Source organism: Mus pahari, chromosome 2 (genome assembly GCF_900095145.1).
Source record: "Mus pahari chromosome 2, PAHARI_EIJ_v1.1, whole genome shotgun sequence".
Lineage (NCBI taxonomy): Eukaryota > Metazoa > Chordata > Mammalia > Rodentia > Muridae > Mus > Mus pahari.
Window position 1 is genome coordinate 20,409,051 of NC_034591.1, and position 18,050 is coordinate 20,427,100.

Here is an 18,050-nt window from a genome sequence, read left to right on the forward strand (position 1 = left end):
TTAATATTCTTTCTTCATTTTAGTTCATTTGGTGTTTTGATTATTATGTGACAGGAGGAATTTCTTTTCTGGTCCAATNTTTTTGGAGTTCTGTAGGCTTCTTGTATATTCATGGTCATCTCTTTCTTTAGGCTAGGGAAGTTTTCTATAACTTTGTTAAAGATATTTACTGGTCCTTTAAGTTGGGAATCTTTGCTCTCTTTTATATTTTATACCTATTATCCTTAGGTTCTGGTACTCCAATTGGATTCTGAGTTTGAGAACAGTTTTAGTCACATTTAAAAGAAAAACCCCAGCGGGGGCTGGTGGGGGGCTAAGTTCTACACCTGCCTAGAAGAGGAAGATGGAGAACAGGAAAAGAGCAAGCCATACCAAAGCCAGCCATGTAGGGGACAGGCAGCCATACTGATAGGAAGTACGGTTTCAGAGAAAGAATGAAAAACCCCAGAATACCAGAAAGCAGATTTTGTTTTTGTTTTATGTTTTTTCCCCTGGGACAGTCTCACTGTGTAGCTCTAACTAGCCTGGAGCTTGCTGTGTAGACCAGGCTGGCCCGTGGCTCACAGAAATCTACCAGCCTTTGCTTTCCAGGGCTGGGGTCGCAGGTGTGCATCAGTACTCCCACTCAGGGGAAGCCTGATTGGATTCTGTCCATCATCTAAAGACACAGAAAAGAAGAAAAGGTCAAGTTAGGCTTTTCTGAATAATTCAGAAAAGTGGGCAGGCATAAAAGCCTGCTTCATGGCTGAATCCCATAAGTGCCTGCCCTGGGAGCGGCTACCTCAGAGGGAAAAGCACAGCATCTCATGAAAGGAGAGGCATCGCTCCTGGCTCTTTAGCACGGTTTAAAGTGAACCTGTCTTCCCGAGGTCTGGGCCCAGCTAGAATGTCAGGGCCTCACCTAGGCTAGAGGATCCTTCTCTGGACCAGAAGGAAACAGCTTTTCCTTAATGGCCCTTCACTGCCACCAAAAGAATTTCAGAATGGGGAACAGTGTCAAGAAATTGCACCTTTGCTGCTGAGGTCTCAGTTTCATGAGGACAAGCTTTGGGAAAGAGGCTCTGAGATCTGTATGGTCTAAGGGGTCTGAGGAATGAGCTAGTGTAGCCATGCTGTTTATACATTAAGTGTATAGGAAGCCAAAGAAAAAGAAATAGCAAGTGATAGGTAGATGATAGACAGACAGACAGACGGATGGATGGATGGATGGATAGGAGAACATGATCAAGTCAGGTGCTTTATTCACAGAAATTGACTCTGATAGTCCCTCTAAGGTAGTCAGCTGGAGTGGCTGACTCAGAGTGTCCCCTTGTGTGATGATTCCAAGTAGAAAACAAGCAGTGACAGAGATGACATCATCAAATTAGGTGCTCACAACGTGCAGTAGAAAACAGGAGGTTGAGGCTGTCAGTGGGAGTTCCAGTGAGCTTTCTTTCCATGCTATACTTGGGGGCTCTACCTCCTGCTTCTCCTCCCCACTGACAGCCCTTTTAGAAACAGCAGTAATGCTTGTCGGAAATAGTTTACTTATAAGCTGTTCTTGAGAACAAATGTTTTTATTCTTGGGCAGTTTTACTGTCTTCTTCTCTCCTGTGTAGTTAGGGAGGCCCATCTATCCCCAGACAAGAAGCCTTAGAGCACATTCTAGACAAACATGCTTGGGTCATCTGCTTCTAGAGCCAGCTTCTCAGTGAGCTCAAACAGCAATTGACCAAATCTAATGTACAGTACAGAGCTAAAGAGCTCTATCACAGTCAGGGCTGAAATGTTCATGTAGTTGCATATATAGATGGACTCACTATGAACTGGTTATGAGTTCACTGGACACTCATTAAAATGGAGACATATCCTGTTGAATGACCCTGGATGATGAAGAAGGAACCACACACACACAGCTAAGCAAGAAATCTTCCCTGTGCTGCTTAATACTGATCATCAACCTGGCAGGACACAGAATTGTCGAGGAGGGAAGAGCTTGTTTTCTGGGTATGTCTGTAAGGCAGCTTCTTAGGCAGGGCTGATTGAGATGGGAAGTCTTACCCTGGCTGTGTGTGGCACTGTCCACAGGCTGCACGAGAAGGAGAAAGGGAACTGCAGGCCACCAGCAGTTATATCTCTGTTATGTAACAGGGATGCACTCGGACCAGCTGCCTCATGTGCCTGCTGGTGCTCTTTCTCTGCCGTGATGGACTCTGGAACTGGGATCCTAAGTAAAACCTCCCTTGCGTTGCTTTTGTTAGTTACTTCTGGTAGCAGCAGAAGGGATAACTGAGACATGCTTGCTGCATGCAGATGCTCCACCTATAACGGAACCGGTAGAATCCTGTTAGTCTGAATTTCTGAGCAGTGTAGCTTGCCTGAAGGTGGTGGAGCAGTGTGCCAGAGCGACAGTGTGATCTGATTTGAAATGTCACTAAAGTGCAGCTTGATGACACCCTCAAATGTGCAAAAGTTCAGAGTTGTGGCATTCACAAGCCTCACTGAAAAGCCTCCGTGTGAGTTAACCCAGCCAGTGGAAGGCGGATCAATGAGGAATCTATAAATGGAGGGGCTGACGTGTGAAAATGTCACCTTTAAAACTGAATCAACTGAGAATCAACAGATGGGAAGAGGGAGAGGGTTGGTGAGACTGGATGGGAGATGAGAGCTAATGAGGGTGATGGCTATCTATGAGTCTCATGCATAATAAGTGCTAATGAAGATCATTCAGAAGCTCACAGGACAGCAAAAATCCCTGAAAGGCCAAGAAGTAGGTTAAGACTGGGCAGAGAGTATGGACAGGAGATGCCTGCTGTGCGCCTCATCCTTTACAGAGTATGGAGGAAGACTGAGCTTTGACTTTGGTCAGTTGGGAAGGCTCTCAGTACACTACCTTTGCGTGTAGACTTTTGAAATCGGCAAACTGGGAGTAAGAGAAATAACTAAGCAAGAGCAAATGATTTTGGAGTATAGACATGTAGCTCCGTGGTATGGTGCCTGCTTTAGCATGTGTGAGTCTCTGCTTTGAACTCCAGCACTCCAACGTGCCTGGACACACACACCGTTGAGCAAAATCAAAGACAAAGGGAATGGCAAGGAATTGTAAAGGATTAAAATAAAGGTTAATTAAATAAAGTTATTTAATTAACAGTCTTTCATTAAGATTTAGTTACATTTGGGGCTTAGAGATGGCTTATAGGTTGAGCACTTACTATTCTTCCCGAGGACCACATTTGGATCCCTGCACCTGTGTCAGGTGGCTCACAACTGTCCTTACCTTCTTCTGGTCTCCAAGGGCACCTGCATATACATGGTACACATAAATGCACACAGGCACATGAACATCCACATACATAGAAATCAGTTACATTTGACTTGTTATGTGTATGTATGTGGAGTATGTGTGGGGTACCACAGTACCTGAGGAGGTCAGAGGACACCCCTGTGGTAACTTGTTTTTTCCTTCTGTTATGTATGTCCTAGGGATCAAATTCAGGTCATCAGAGATGTTTCCTTCCTGAACTATCTCAGTAATAATAAATAGTACTTTTACTACACCACCACCACCACCACCACCACCACCACCACCACCACCAACAACAACAATAAACAATTAAATTGGTGTTGGTTGGTTGTAAGTCAGAATCATTCAGGAAGCAAGAGGGTGGTCAGAAATACACAGCCAGGTTGAAAGCGATGGGTCAGAGGTAAAGACCACTGGCTGCTTTCCTACAGGACCAAGGTTTCATTCTAGCAGCCACGTGGTAGCTAACAGCTGTACCTCCAGTTCCAGGGCCTCTAATGCCCTCTTTTGGCCTCCACAAGCTCCAGGCATTTGTGTGGTTCACAGACATGTATGCAGACAAAACCCATACACATAAAATAAAATAATAGAAAATAGACAAATTCAGACTGAAAGAGAGCAGGAATACTATCTGAGCGCTTAGCTAAAGCTTTGAAAGAATGCTTCAAATTAAAATTGGTTGGTTGATTGATTGAGGTAACCAGAGCTCAATACCAAGGCCTTGTGCCTATGTGTCTACAATTAAGCTTTGTTCCATTTCTAAACTAATTCAGAAGAGTATTTGGTAACAGCATACCTTGAGTCTTGTCACCGATTCCAGAGACCCTTTTTTCCAAACACTGCCAAGAATCACCTTGCCGTCGGAGCCGCATCCAGAGAGTAGCAGACATTGGCGAGGGAAGGTGTTCTCAGTAGGGCCCAGGTTCAGAAGTGAGCCGGCGCATCACTGTTCCAGCCTCACGAGGATTTGTGTTGCTGAGGCCAGAGCTCCTGAGGGTCTGGGTGGATATGGCTCTGTTCTGCAGCTTTTGCTGCGGCTCCCTTCTGTCTTAGCCAGTGTTCTGTTGCTGTGAAGAGACACCATGACTACATCAAGTCTTACAAAGGAAAGCATTTAATAGGGGCTGACTTACAGTTTCAGAGGTTCAGTCTGTTATCATGGTGGGAAGCATGGCGTGTGCAGGAAGCCGTGATTCTGGGGAAGGAGCTGAGAGTTCCTGTCCACAGTCGGCAGGAAGAGAGAACCACTGGGCCTGGCCGAACTTGTGAAACCTCAGAGACACACTTCTCCCCACCAGGCCACACTGCCTATCCTTCTCAAGTAGTGCCACTCCCCAATGACTAAGCCTGCAAATCTATGCTCTTATGAGGGCCCTTCATGCACAAACCACATTTCCTTAGTGGCCAGACTTGATTACCAGCTTTCCCAGGCAAGAGTTTGCTATTGTTTCTTCCCTCATTATGACCTCATCCAGAGTAACAAACAAACAAACAAACTTATTCCTTTATGTATAAATGTTTTGCATGTATATATGTATATGTACCACATGCATTCTTGGTATCCACAGAGGTCAGATGAAGGTAAAAGATCTTCTAGAACGAGAGTTATACATGGTTGTCCTAACTAGGGTCTTTATTGCTTGAAGGGACACTATGACCATGGCAACTCTTAAGGAAAACATTTAATTGATGTTTCAGAGGTTCAGTCCATTATCATCATGACAGAATGTATGACAGCGTGCAGGCAGACATGGTGCTGGAGAAGGAGCTGGCAGGCAGCAGGAAGAACATTTGAAAATCCAAAGCCCGATGGAACACAGGGCCCCCAATGGAGGAGCTAGAGAAAGTACCCAAGGAGCTGAAGGGGGCTGCAACCCTGTAGGGGGAACAACAATATGAACTAACCAGCACCCCCTGAGCTTGTGTCTCTAGCTGCATATGTAGCAGAAGATGGACTAATTGGCCATCATTGGGAAGAGAGGCCCCTTGGTCTTGTAAACTTTATATGACCCAGCACAGGGGAAGGCCAGGGCCAAGAAGTGGGAGTGGGTGGGTAGGGGAGCAGGGGCGGGGGGGGGGTATAGGGAACTTTCGGGATAGCATTTCAAATGTAAATAAAGAAATTAATAATAAATAAAAAAATTAATTAAAAAAAAAAAGAAAATCCAAAGCCCACCCCTACTGACACACTTCCTCCAATGAGGCCACACCCACTCCACCAAGGCCACACTGTACTCCACCAAGGCCACACCTACTCCACCAAGGCCACACCCACTCCACCAAGGCCACACCTCCTAATAGTGCCACTCCCTACAAGCCTATGGGGGCCATTTTCATTCAGACTGTTGGGTGCTGAGAGTCAAGCGTGGGCCTCTGCAAGAGCAGAGTGTTTACTTCTTGAGCCATCTTCCCAACCCGTCATACAGACTTAAAAAGTCTTTCTTTGGTTCTAGGGAACTTTGGAAAGGAAGGAAGTTAGCTCATGTTTACCTAACCATTTGAATAATTAAAATATTGTTTTAATTATTTTAAAAATTATTTTATGTATATGAATACACTGTAGCTGTCTCCAGATGCCTTCAGACAGGGCGTCAGATCCTGTTACATGATGGTTGTGAGCCACCATGTGGTTGCTGGGAATTGAACTCAGGACCACTGGAAGGACCTGAGCCATCTCTCCAGCCCCAAAATAATGTTTTAAAGATTAAAATATTGTCTTACAATATTGAGAATCTACAGTCGAGCAGCCCTTCATTATGTTGCATTTACCAAATACCACAGAGGTACAAAACAAGCATTTGGGAAGAGAAATACAAGTACACTAGGTAAGTCGGTCTGTTCTGCAGCTTTTGTTGCTGTTTCCTTCTGTCTTAGTCAGTTTTCTATGATCATGATTTAAATATAAGGACAAATTAAGTAGATTAAAAGATTAAACCAGGTCTGGTAGTTCACACCTTTAATCCCAGCATTTGAGAGCAAAGATACTCAGATCTCTGTGGGTTCAAAGCCAGCCTGGTCTATGCAGTGAGTTCCATGACAGCCAGGGCTATGTAGTGAGACCCTATCTTTAAAAACAAAGCAAATAAATTTAGGTAAAATTAATAATAAATTTGAACATATAGTAACTCTTTGTTCCATAAACAGACACTGTAGTTTTTTATAAAGTAACTTAAGGAACATCTTAAGAACTGATTGTGTATTTTCAATGTAGTGTGAGAATTAGGTGTTATTTAAAACTATACCATTAAGATCAGATAATAGTTTAATGTGAAATCTTAAGTGGAGGTTTGAGCAATTCTGGTTGAAATTTAGGGACTGAGCCAGGACTTTACAAAGTTCTCACTCAGAAGAGCCTTCTTCAGGGTACAGTTGCAGAGCACCGTGTGAAGATGGGAAAACAGTTTTAAGATGTAACATTTCCACTTTGGAACAGAAAATAATTGAGCTTACATTGTCACCTTCTGCTCAAGACACATGGTTGTAGGAGGAATTTTGAGTATGTAGAAGTATGTTCAGGCAGCTCATTCTCCTGACTTAGCAGAATTAAGTCTCCGTGTGCTATGGAGACACAGTGGCATTTCCGAGGGAGAGGGAGAGTCTGTTCTAGGAGTGGTTCAAATGCATGGGGCAGATAAGGATACAGTGCAGTTATGGGAGAGATGGAAAGACTAGGATAGAAGGCAGAAGTGGGTGTAGGAGAGGGAGTCAGACAGTCCTCGGTGGATACTTCTTTCCTTTTTGAGACGGTCTCATTCTGAAGACCCTGCTGGCTTGGAACTCACCGTGTAGACCAGTCTGGCCTGGAACTTCCATGCTCCGCCTGCCTCTGCCATCTGAATGCCAGTACTAAAGGCATGCGCCACCACATCCAGCCCCTCAGTGAATACCTTTGCTTTTGCTTTTGAACCTGGAGGGCACCTTCTTCAGAAAGCCGAGCCGTAGCATTGGTGTTGCATCTGCCTTTCTAGAAGTGTGGAAGGTCGTACTGAATGAGCAGAGATATGTTAGCTTATGATTCTGAGAATTGCTGCTGGCTTTGAATGGAAGTATTCAGACGCAGAACCAAGGGCCTTTAACACAGAACTAAGTAGTTTCTTTCTTCTTCCTCCACCCTGCCCCCCTTTTCTGAGTCAAGGACTCACTGTAAGCCTGGTCTGGAACTTACTGTTAAGCCCAGGCTGGCCTCCAACCCAAGTCAGTGATCCTGCCTTGACCATCTGAGTGCTGACTACAAGCATGGCCCATTTTACCCAGTGAAAGTTGATGGTCGTTCATGCTTCTGACATGTTTAGGAAAACCAGGTTAGCATAGTTCTTCCTATGAGATCAAAACGTATGTGACACCAGAAATAAAATGCAGAATCCAGTGTGTGCGGGGACTTTCAAAGATGAAATATATTGAAGTTGCCTTAATGAAAAGCTGTGTAGATAAGATCCCCTAGCCTGTGTAAGTCTTCACAGTTCAGAAGATGCATGTTTCAGTGCTCTGCATGCATGCTGGTGGTCCCAAGGCTCATGTCAGTGTGGGTGGTGATAGTTACCCTTATGATGGGTTTGTGTTGGTATGGTCCGTGATATTCACACACATGACAAAGTCCCCTGATATGCATTCTTAGAATGGATCTCTGCTAAGTGTCTCATGACTGTATAATTCAAGATCAGCAACACTGAGTAAATCATCAATATATGCAAGCAGACGTTAATAGCAGTGTGTAAAGAGTTCACAAAAGTTAGTTTGTAGACACTGAATTCTGTTGGAAACTGTCTAAATCAGGAAAGAAAGTGTATAGCGAATACTGTTGAGTAGCAAAGATGACATCAGTGAGGAGATCCTGTATGCTTTTTGAGTTAGGATTCTAAGGTAGCACTTCAGGTGATGGAGTGAGTAGAGCTAATTATTTCCCTGCAGTCATGTGACTAGTTCTGAGACTTGACCTCAGTTTTGCAGTGCTGTGAAAACTGCCTCGTGTCACAACCATGTATTAACTATTTACAGTTATATCAATTATACTAGGTGTCTGTTTATGATAGTAACAACAAACACTCCTTTGGATTGTGGGTTGCCATCTTATCGAATGGGTGCAATGTGTTTAGTATACAAAAAAAGCCCTGTTTTGTAGTTTTTTATCTTGCTGTTGTCATAGTACTACACTGAATCTTGTATGTGTGTGTGCGCGTCTTTGCATGCAGAATACGCTTATAATGTCAAATTCCTAAACACTGGACGTGTAATAGGCTCCACATGCCAAATATTCTGATGGTGTGAAGTAGTTCAGCTTCCAATCATCACTGCTGCAGGCCCTACTCCCCCCTTCAATGTTAGCCACATTTGGTTTGTAATACATTTCTGGATGGATTCAGCAACATTTGATGTTCATTTAAAGATACTGAGTCTTCCTGTATTAGGATGCATCAGTGCCTGCTTGTGTGTGTGGAGAGGTCTTCACACATGTAGTTCCATGTTAAGGCTGGTGCTCTGTGGTCGAGGCACTCCGAGTGAAATCTTTTCATTCAGCAGCTGTTCTTAGTACTTTTTGTCTATTTAAAAGCTGTCATCTTATTGAATTCATTGTTGCTTTTTGTTACTTGATTTTCTCAGGTATTCTATAATTCTATAATATATAATACATAAAATATAACATATAGTATATATAACATATAATCTATAATCTTGTAGAATATATTACAACTATATAATCATAATTCTATAATGATTATCAAGTATAATATAATTATAGAACACTTTGTAAAATAATCACTTACAAATCATCTTTGTAGGAAGGCCTCTGAGGCGTCGAGTACTCTTCTAAAGGTCTCAGGTTTGGTTTCCAGCATTCACATGGTCTGTAACTTTAGTTCCATGGGATCAATGCCCTTTTCTGACCTCTGCAGGAACTGTATGCACCTGTTGCATAAACATATGTGCAGGCAAAACACTCTACATGATTAATAAACATAAATAAATCCTAAAAAATGTATTTGTTTCTTCTTCTCCAACATATATTTGTTAGAGATGGTTTTTGGCTTTTCATGTGGTTTGCAGTACTAATTTTCCCTAGACAGGGTTAAACCAGAGCAGCAGCTATAGTTTCCTTGGCTGACTCTTGGCTTCAATAGAGAAGTCTCTAGACTTCTTTAGTTTGAGAAAGTCATAGTTTGAAAGATTCTTAGCCCTAGTCACCTGGTGTCTTAGGGTTTCATTGCTGTGAAGAGACATCATGACCATGGTAACTCTTATAATGGAAAGCATGTAATTAGGGCTGGCTTACAGTGTCAGAGGTTTAGTTCATTATCATGTAGTGGGAAGCATGGCAGCAGCCAGGCATGGTGCTGGAGAGATGCCTGAGAGTTCTACATCTGGATTTGCAGGCAGTAAGGATTTCTTTTCACAAGTTGGAATCTTAGCTGGGTGGATCTTTCCCTGAGGTCACTGAACCCTTTATTTTATTTAACATCAGGATTTTCTTTAATCTATTTACCTCCTTGAACACAGGACTCAGCTCTGCTCTACTTCCTGGTGCCCTCTTTCTCCTTGAGCGGTATACTTTACAGCTTGTTCTTGTTTGTAGAGTCAAAACTAATAACCCCATGACACAGTCAATAGTAGGTTGTTTCGAAATTTGCTCTGCCAGCACAGTGAATCCACAACCCTTCAGTTTAGCCTCAGGCAGACCTTTTGGAGAAGAACAAAAAGCTGCCACATTCTTTGCTAGAATATCACAAGAATGATTTCTAGGCCATGTGTTAATATTCTTCTCCTCTGTAAACTCTTGATCCAGGCCCCCACAGTTTAAACCATCCTCAGCATCACTGTCTTCCATCTTCCTAATTGTATGGCCTATTAAGCTCTACTTAAAGTGTTCAACTGCCTTTCTAATCCAAAGTCCCAAAGTCCACCTTCCTCCAAACACAAGCATGGTCAGGCCTATCCCAGCAATATCCCACTCCCCATACCATGTTCTGTTTTAGGGTTTTATTGCTGTGAAGACACACCATGACCACAGCAAGTCTTACAAAGGAAAACATTTCACTGGGGGTGGCTTACAGTTTCGTAGACTAGTCCATTGTCATCAGGGTGGGACATATGGTGGCAGGCAAGCAGACATGATGCTGGAGATGTAGCTGAGAGGTTTTCATCTGGGTCCTCAGGCAGCAGAGAGAGACTGCAACACTGCATGTGGCTTGGGCATCTGAGACCTCAAAGCTTCCTCCAACAAGGCCACCCTACTCTAACTCAGCCACACTTCCAGGGGCCTGTGGGGGTTCTTTCAGTCAAAGCATCACACCTTTTAAGGATTAGATGCTTCTGCCATGAGCTTATGTTCTTTTCATTGCTAGTTGGGCCTAGTTTATTATCTACTTGTAGATTGTGTAATATTTTAAATGGAAATGGCCTTTTTTTTTTTTTTTACATGGAATGCCTTGAGAGTGTGCTCTAATTATTGCACCTGGGTCCTTTCCTCTGGACTTTTGGTCAGCATTAAACTTCAGCGTTTAGGTATGTCTTATTTGGTGGTTGTGCTGAGTCCTGAGCTGTGTTGTTAGACGATGACCATGAGACCAGGGGGCTTGTGTTGCATACATGGAGTTGATTTTATGTGTTTGGCTGACAAACCCTTGGGGCAGAGGGAGGAGGATGTTAAAATACAGGTGTCAGGCTCTTTCTGGAGTCTTGTTGTGGGCCTGGGAACTTGTGTGGTAGGTGTCTGTCCTGGGCAGCTGATTCTTTCCAGCTGTGTCTGCTCAGATGACCTTAAACTTGCTTATAAGATAAAGCCACCAGGCAGCTACAGGAAACCTCAGTGTGAAGTCATGCTTTCAGTAGACAGACATTCTGAGGACCTTTGGGTTGTTTCCCCTCCCGTCTCAGTGTCCTTGGTGACAATGGCATAAGCTAATAGACTCTTGTTAGGAGACTGATGACGGCATAAGCTAATAGACTCTCGTTAGGAAACTGATGACAGCATAAGCTAATAGACTCTCTTTAGGAGGCTGATGACAACGGCATAAGCTAATAGACTCTCGTTAGGAGGCTGATGACGACGGCATAAGCTAATAGACTCTCGTTAGGAGGCTGATGCCCACAGACGCTTGGTTTGGAAATGGGAACTTGAATGCTTTCCAGATTTAAGGATTGGGCTTTACTTTTGATTTTTTTTTTTGAGGGGTCAAGTTCTGGAAAGTATTTGAAAATAGACAACTAATGGGTTACGTTTACAGTTTTACATAGTTTCTCAGAAGTTTGGTGGGAGTGTGTATTGATAGAGAATTTATTAAAATTTTGAATTTGAAATTTTGTGTTAGATATTCCTTACACTGTGACCAGTCAGAGGAACAGAAGTCAGAGGTGTTTGGTACTTTATAGAGGACAGACTGGAGACCTGAAAGTCATTTATTTAACGTGATGTGGTTATAGTCTGTGTCCTTGCTAGTGGACTCCCTGCAACCCTCATGGCTCCAGTACCGCATGGAGGGAAGGGAAGAATCCCACTGGCATATAGAATAGAATACATCTTTATGGCAATTTGCCTCAGGCAGGAAAGTCACTGCTTAATGCTACAGGCGCTAATGTGGGAAACAGGTGCTTCAGAAAGTTATTCCAGATGTTCTGAAAGCTGTTGACAGTTTTGGTTGAAATTTGGAGCATGGGTCATAAGGGTTCTTGTCCATTTCTGTAGTCTGACCTCTTGTTGCTGTGGGCACTGATTAGGGTTCAGGGAAGATGGCTGAGGCAGGGAGATGGGATGGATCTGTTTCAGGATGTATGGTGTCTACTAGTGTCACCATTAAGGGCCATTTCATCCTTACCAGTCTTTAGGCCAGACTGCCTCTGGGATGTGGTACAAAGAATGACCACGGTGACCTGGGGCAAAGTATATTTTTTTAAAAATAAATGTTAAGAAAAACATTCTCAGCTGCAGCACTTGGGAAAGTGGGTCCTGCCCGGGTAGCATGGTAGAGACAACCCTGTGGGTGAGGCATAGATAGGGTGGCCCAAGGGTGTGAGCGAGGGAGAGCTGGCCCTGATGGGATCATGAGAGGTAGCTGGAGAGCTGGTCTGCCCCTCACCTGCTGTAGCACTTGGGAGAGTGGGTTCTGCACCTCAGCTGGGCAGCAGGGTGGAGCTGGCCCTGTGTGTGCCACTGGGCAGCCCCAAGGGTGTGAGATCTGGAGAACACGTGGACTGAGCAGCTCAGATACCCCTCAGGTCCAGATCCAGGGCTTTGAATTGGCCCCTGTATCTACCCCACCGATGGACTGCTGGAGTTTATCAAGGAGCTGGACCAACAGATTTAAAGCTGCAGGATCTCCTCCGTGACACAGGGCAACACTAGGGTGTCTGAGAGGACTCCCAGTGGGGTTCCAGTGTTGATAGAGCAGCAGAGGCCTTGTACCAGACCAGTGACTCATTGCGGTGAACCCTTGCAAGCAAAGAAGCGTGGCCAAGAGAGTATACTGTATGACACACCGTGACAGACTACAGCCTCCACAATGAGAGGTTTTTTTTTTCCTTGTTGTGGGGTGGGTTACAAGGGTGGAGATCAGTTATGAGGGGAAGGGGAGAGGAGAGGAGAGAGATTGAAGTGCATGATATGAAATGCACAAAGAACCAATACAAAGTTAAAAAAAAAAAGAAAAAAAAACCATTATTTTTTTCTGAAGGGTTTCATGCCCTAGGCTTGCCTCAAACTTGCTGTGCTGCAACTGAAACTGAGATGGCCTTGAGCTCCTGGTCTTTTCTTACCTCCCAAGTGCCAGGATTATAAGTATGTGTACCGTTCTACCTGGCTACTTTTCAAAATTCTAAGTTCCTATATATTTCTAACATCTAGAAAAATGATAGTAAAATAGTAAACGAAATGTATAAGCACAACATTATATCATTTTTATGTATGCTGTTTCCATGGTATCATTGCCTTAACTGTGATGAGGGGAGTGGGGAAATCTCACAAAGAGAGGTGAAGTACTTCCCTTGGGTTTGGCGAGTAATGGGTAGGATTTGAATTCGGGCCATCTGGTGCCAAATGACATGTTCTCTTTTGTTTGTTTGCTTGTTTTTGAGATGGGTCTCTCATTATGTCGTCCCGACTGTCTTAGAATGCTCTGTGTAAACCAGGCTGGCCTCTGCCTTCTAAGTGTGGGATTAAAGGCACCCACCACTACAAAAGGGCATAGTCTAAAATAACAATACAAAATACTTGATTAAAAATATAGCAAACATGAATGGTACTTAGTGCCTACACATTACCATGGTTTGAATCCTTTACACATGGTGAGTAGATCTTCCCCCCGTCTGAATAGCAGATCGTAAGAGTACGACCCTCCCTGATTACATCACTTCTCCTTTTTGTGACCTTCAGCACCCCCCTGGTAAGCTTCTAGCTCACAGTAGCTCAGCATCTGGCAAGAATGCTATCAGCAGGTAGTTAGGAAATTCTGCTCTGTAGCCAGGTAGTACCCCAGGGAGCTGAGATAGAGCCATAAATGCCAGACACTCATGGAAGAATTTTTTTTTTTTTAATGACTTAAGTATAAGGGCATAGTTTTTTGGAGTAGGTGATGAGTGAGTAAGTTGGCTTGTTAAAAAAACATAATTAGACTTGATGCTTTAGTGATAACTGGCTTATTTACTGGCTCACTAAGCTTTTTAGCCTTGGGCCAGTAACTCAGTTCATCAGGGCATGCCTCCAGAAGAGATCGGATAATGTTGGGGATGAGTTGACTGTCACTGGGACCTTGATTTGCTGTTTTCCTGCCTCAGTTTCCCTGCTATGGGATTGTAGCCTGAGCCACCATACAGTGCTGGTCTTGGACTCTCAAGTTCAGTCTGTGTTGTCTTCATTCTCCAAAGCTTCCAGGCTCTGAGTGGTCTAGAAACTTATTCTCCTATGGGTCTGTGATCCCTGACATGGGAGACTATGGATCCACTTGGTTATTAATGCCTGTGCCCAGAGCTGAAGTATGTAGACTTGTAGGGGCTTCAGATGGGCCGTGTCCTAAGCGTCTCAGGGTCTGGCCTTTCCTTCTCCTGTGGTTTGAAGAACCTATACTCCATGGAGGATGGACAGTAGGTATGGTACAAGGGCAGCCAGCTTGTGTGTATTACTTGATATGTTTTTGAAAATACCCAAGCCAGCATATGTTTTTTTTTAAAAAAAATCATAAAATTAAGATTTAGAAATATCAAGTGGAAGCATTTAATATCAGACACCTTGAAATACTCTGTAAATTAGAACAAATTCATTGTTCCTTTCTAGTCCCAGGAAGTGTTTTGTCCACTATAAGCAAAGGCTGTCTGCACCGAGTGCTGTGATCAGCTGAGGCGGGGTCCTCAGACTCCTCAAGCTGCTGAGACGGCTTTTCCGTGTACCCTTCCAGCAGATGGTCCGAGTGATATTTTACCCTCCCCCCCTTTATATTTAAGAGATTATCAAATGCTCTTGGAACAGGAAGTAGTATTCTGGCAGTTGTTCTCGTACAGAGTCTCTTGACAGAAAGTGGGCTTCTTTCTCCTCAATGGAGGTGGAAAAGAGATGCGCCTGTCGGGTGATCCTCAGGAGATGGCAGGAGCTGTGTCTACACATATGCCACGGCAGTTTAAGAAGGGTCCGTAGTCAGTCCAAAGGTTTAGGAAGTGAGGAATAATCCTTTGCACAGAGCCCGTGCTGGAGGTAGCTGCAGCTTAGGCATGGGTTCTTCTCTGCATTTCACCAGCTCTTTAGTTTGGGCAGCTTAGCTTTTCAGTGCCCCAGTTCTCCGGTCTACAAAACTGGGACAACTGTATCTTCTTTGTGTTCTTGTGAAGGTCAGAAGAATGTGACAGCTCGGTGAGAGTCAGGGGTCGGAGGTATAGACACGACCATTATTCATGCTTCTGTTCTGGACCAACAAGCCAATACTGTAAACTTTGCAACTGCTTTCAAATGATTCTCAGGGAGCACAGTTTGTCTCTCTCTCTCTGTTTTTAACTTCAAGGGAATGTTCTAGGCTTGGTGTGCTTATAATGAAAGCATGAGTGGGGCGTGGTCTCGAGCATTGCCATCTAAACCTGTGTTGATGACTTTGTGCTTTTAGGTACACCAAGCTTGGCTACGCAGGCAACACTGAACCACAGTTCATTATCCCGTCATGTAAGTAAAGCTCTCCCTTGGGTTCTCAAGGCTTGTGTTCCTCAGCTTTTAAAGCAGCCCAGTTCTATGTATCAGGTGTTGGAATGATTTTAGTGTCTTCTGGTAGCCCATCTCCCACTTCCTGGGAAGGGCTGCTTACTCTGAGCGATACTATGGGAGATGACTGTCGCCTGGACTTCATTAGCAGCATGCTTGTTCTTGATCCCTTCAAACTCCTTTCTTTGTCATTGGCGGTCCAATGTCACCTCGGGAGGCTGCCAGGGGGCCTTTCATTGTTTTCTAAGTGTTCTAACTGCCTGGAACTCTAGTTCCTTAAGGCTGATCTGTAATAGTAAGGAAACACAGTTTCGTGGCCTGGCTGAGTGTCAATCCCATGGCACCAGTCACTGTTGAAACACTTTTTGTTTATTTGTTTGTTTGTTTGTTTGTGATGAGAGAGACCTATGATTGCCCTTGCCATATTATTTAGAAGAGTTCTGTTTCTTTAACTATTCATCAGCCTAGAGTGATGTACTTAGGTGTCATGCCATGGGCAGGAGCTCACCCTACCTATTCTTTATTGACCATGGGCATCTCTCTGGAAGGCTAGTTGGGCTTTAGAGGTAGACTTCTCTGGTTTGAATCCCAGAGACAAGTTTGCCCAAGGGAAAAGGGAGCAAACCCTTATGTTGCTGCTGAGCTCCTAGGACCCATCTCAGAAGGAGAGCTTTGTTACAATGTATTCAGGTCAAGGTCAAAGGCTTTATGTGGTTACTATGAACTTTGGCTCACTAGACAGTGCACTCCAGATTCCTTGAGGAGATCTGGGCCAAGAACTTCAGTTCCGTGCCTGCTGGAGAGTGGCAGCTCTGGCTTTCCCCGGGTGTGCAGTTGCCACATGTGGGGTATGCCTGGTGATGGGTGTTATTGGTCTTCTGTGTCCTCATTTTAAATTCATAAAGTGAAATGTTGTCTGATAAGGATGCCTAACAAATGATAGACAAGGGGACTTAGTCAGTAGAACCGTAACGTGGTTCTAGAAGTTCAGAGTCCAAGTTCAAGGCGGTGCCTGGTCAAACATCTTTTTCTAGACTTACAGTAGGGCTGTCTTCTTTATCATTGTGCCTTCATGTCACCTTTGCTCTGTGTGAGCATGTGTGAGTGTGAGAGAATTGGTGTCCCTTCCTATCAGGCCGCCACTCTAAGTGCATTAGAACCCTGCCCTTGCAACCTTTGAAAATTCACTATGTTCATAAAAGTCCTGCCCCCAAATCCAGTAATAATGGAAGCTGGGCATCGTTCTGTGGGGCTTGGTTAGGCCCCTGACCTCTGACATCTATACAGTGATCAGTCACTGAACTTCATTAGGAGGAGTGGTCGTTTCATGCTGAGTTGACAAATTGGGCTTTCTCGTTTTTTTGTTTTGTTTTTTTTTCCAAAGCAGAGATTAGATTTTTAACCTTGTTAAGTCCCTCATCTAGGAAGAACTGACAGTGTTCCCTTTGCTCTGCTGCCATCTGAAGCTCAGCAGTGCCTGGTGGGCTGCACCGCTTAACCTATCCTCATTCATGGAGGGAATTGAAGCCCGTAATTAACAGGAGTCACTGTCAAAAGGCAGGGGAGCGCTCAGATTGGGGCAGCGAGAACCTCGGCAGTGGAAACGGCTGGAAGAGAATAAAGACGTCAGAGAATGGGGAGTCAAGGGATGGAATGTTAAAAACATATTTAATCTGTTTAAAAATTTACTTACTTATTTTTATGTGTATGTGTGTTTTGGAAAATAGTAAATAGGAATGGCAAGTTCCCGAGTTCCACTCAGCTACTCTCTGCCTGAGGTCTCCCCGCCTCTAGTCTAGCCTATGTGCGGCGGTCTTCCTAGCTCCAGTTCTCCCACCTCAGAGCCACTCATACCTTCTTAGCCATCCACTCCCTGTGGTCGGCGGTCCCAAATTCCAGTAAGCCAGTAAATCAAAACTCTAGAAGCTTATAATTAGTCAGATTTATATATCAATAAATGCCCAGTTCACAGATGTCCACACAGTAGTTTCAGAGCCATTGATGATACAAGCTGCCCACCTAGATTAGACAAGCTACCCCAATTATTCTATTCCTATATGGTATTATAGCTACCTGTGGCTATTTAAAGCCACATGGAATCTGAATTGTCCCGTTCATCCTCCATCTTTCCCCTTCTCCTGTGTCACTCCCTGTCTGTGCAGCTCTTAGCTCTGCCTCCCCTTTCCCTGTCCAATCACAGGCTTCTTGTTGTATTAATATTTAAATTAATTGGACAGGGAAAATTCTGCTACATATGGGTGTTTTGCCTGCATGCATATCTATCCATCATGTGTGTGCAGTGCCTGCAGAGGCCAGAAGAGGGCATTGGATCCTCTGGGACTGGAGTTGCAGATGGTTTTGAGCCAAAGTGTGGGTCTGGGAATTGAACCCAGGTTCTCTGGAAGAGGAGATATGCTCTCAACTACTGAGCCATCCCTTTGTCCTCATCTTTTTATTTTGTAATTTATGTGTGTGTGTGTTTGTGTGCATTGTGAGTACAGAGCCCTGCACAGTCCAGAAGAGGATAGCAAGTCCCTTGGAACTGGAGAGAGGAAGGGAGGGAGAGAGGGAGGGAGGGAGGGAGAGAGAGAGGGAGGGAGG

At 44.2% G+C, this 18,050-nt stretch overlaps 1 protein-coding gene across 1 annotated transcript in view; it reads left to right on the forward strand.

Annotated features, from left to right (window-relative positions):
* Positions 1-18,050, forward strand: part of Actr3b (actin related protein 3B) — a 95,714-nt gene that overhangs the window by 25,847 nt on the left and 51,817 nt on the right. The window contains exon 2 of the mRNA XM_021190294.2: positions 15,358-15,413. Within this exon, the coding sequence (XP_021045953.2) occupies positions 15,358-15,413 (56 nt within the window). The remainder of the gene's footprint in view (positions 1-15,357; positions 15,414-18,050) is intronic.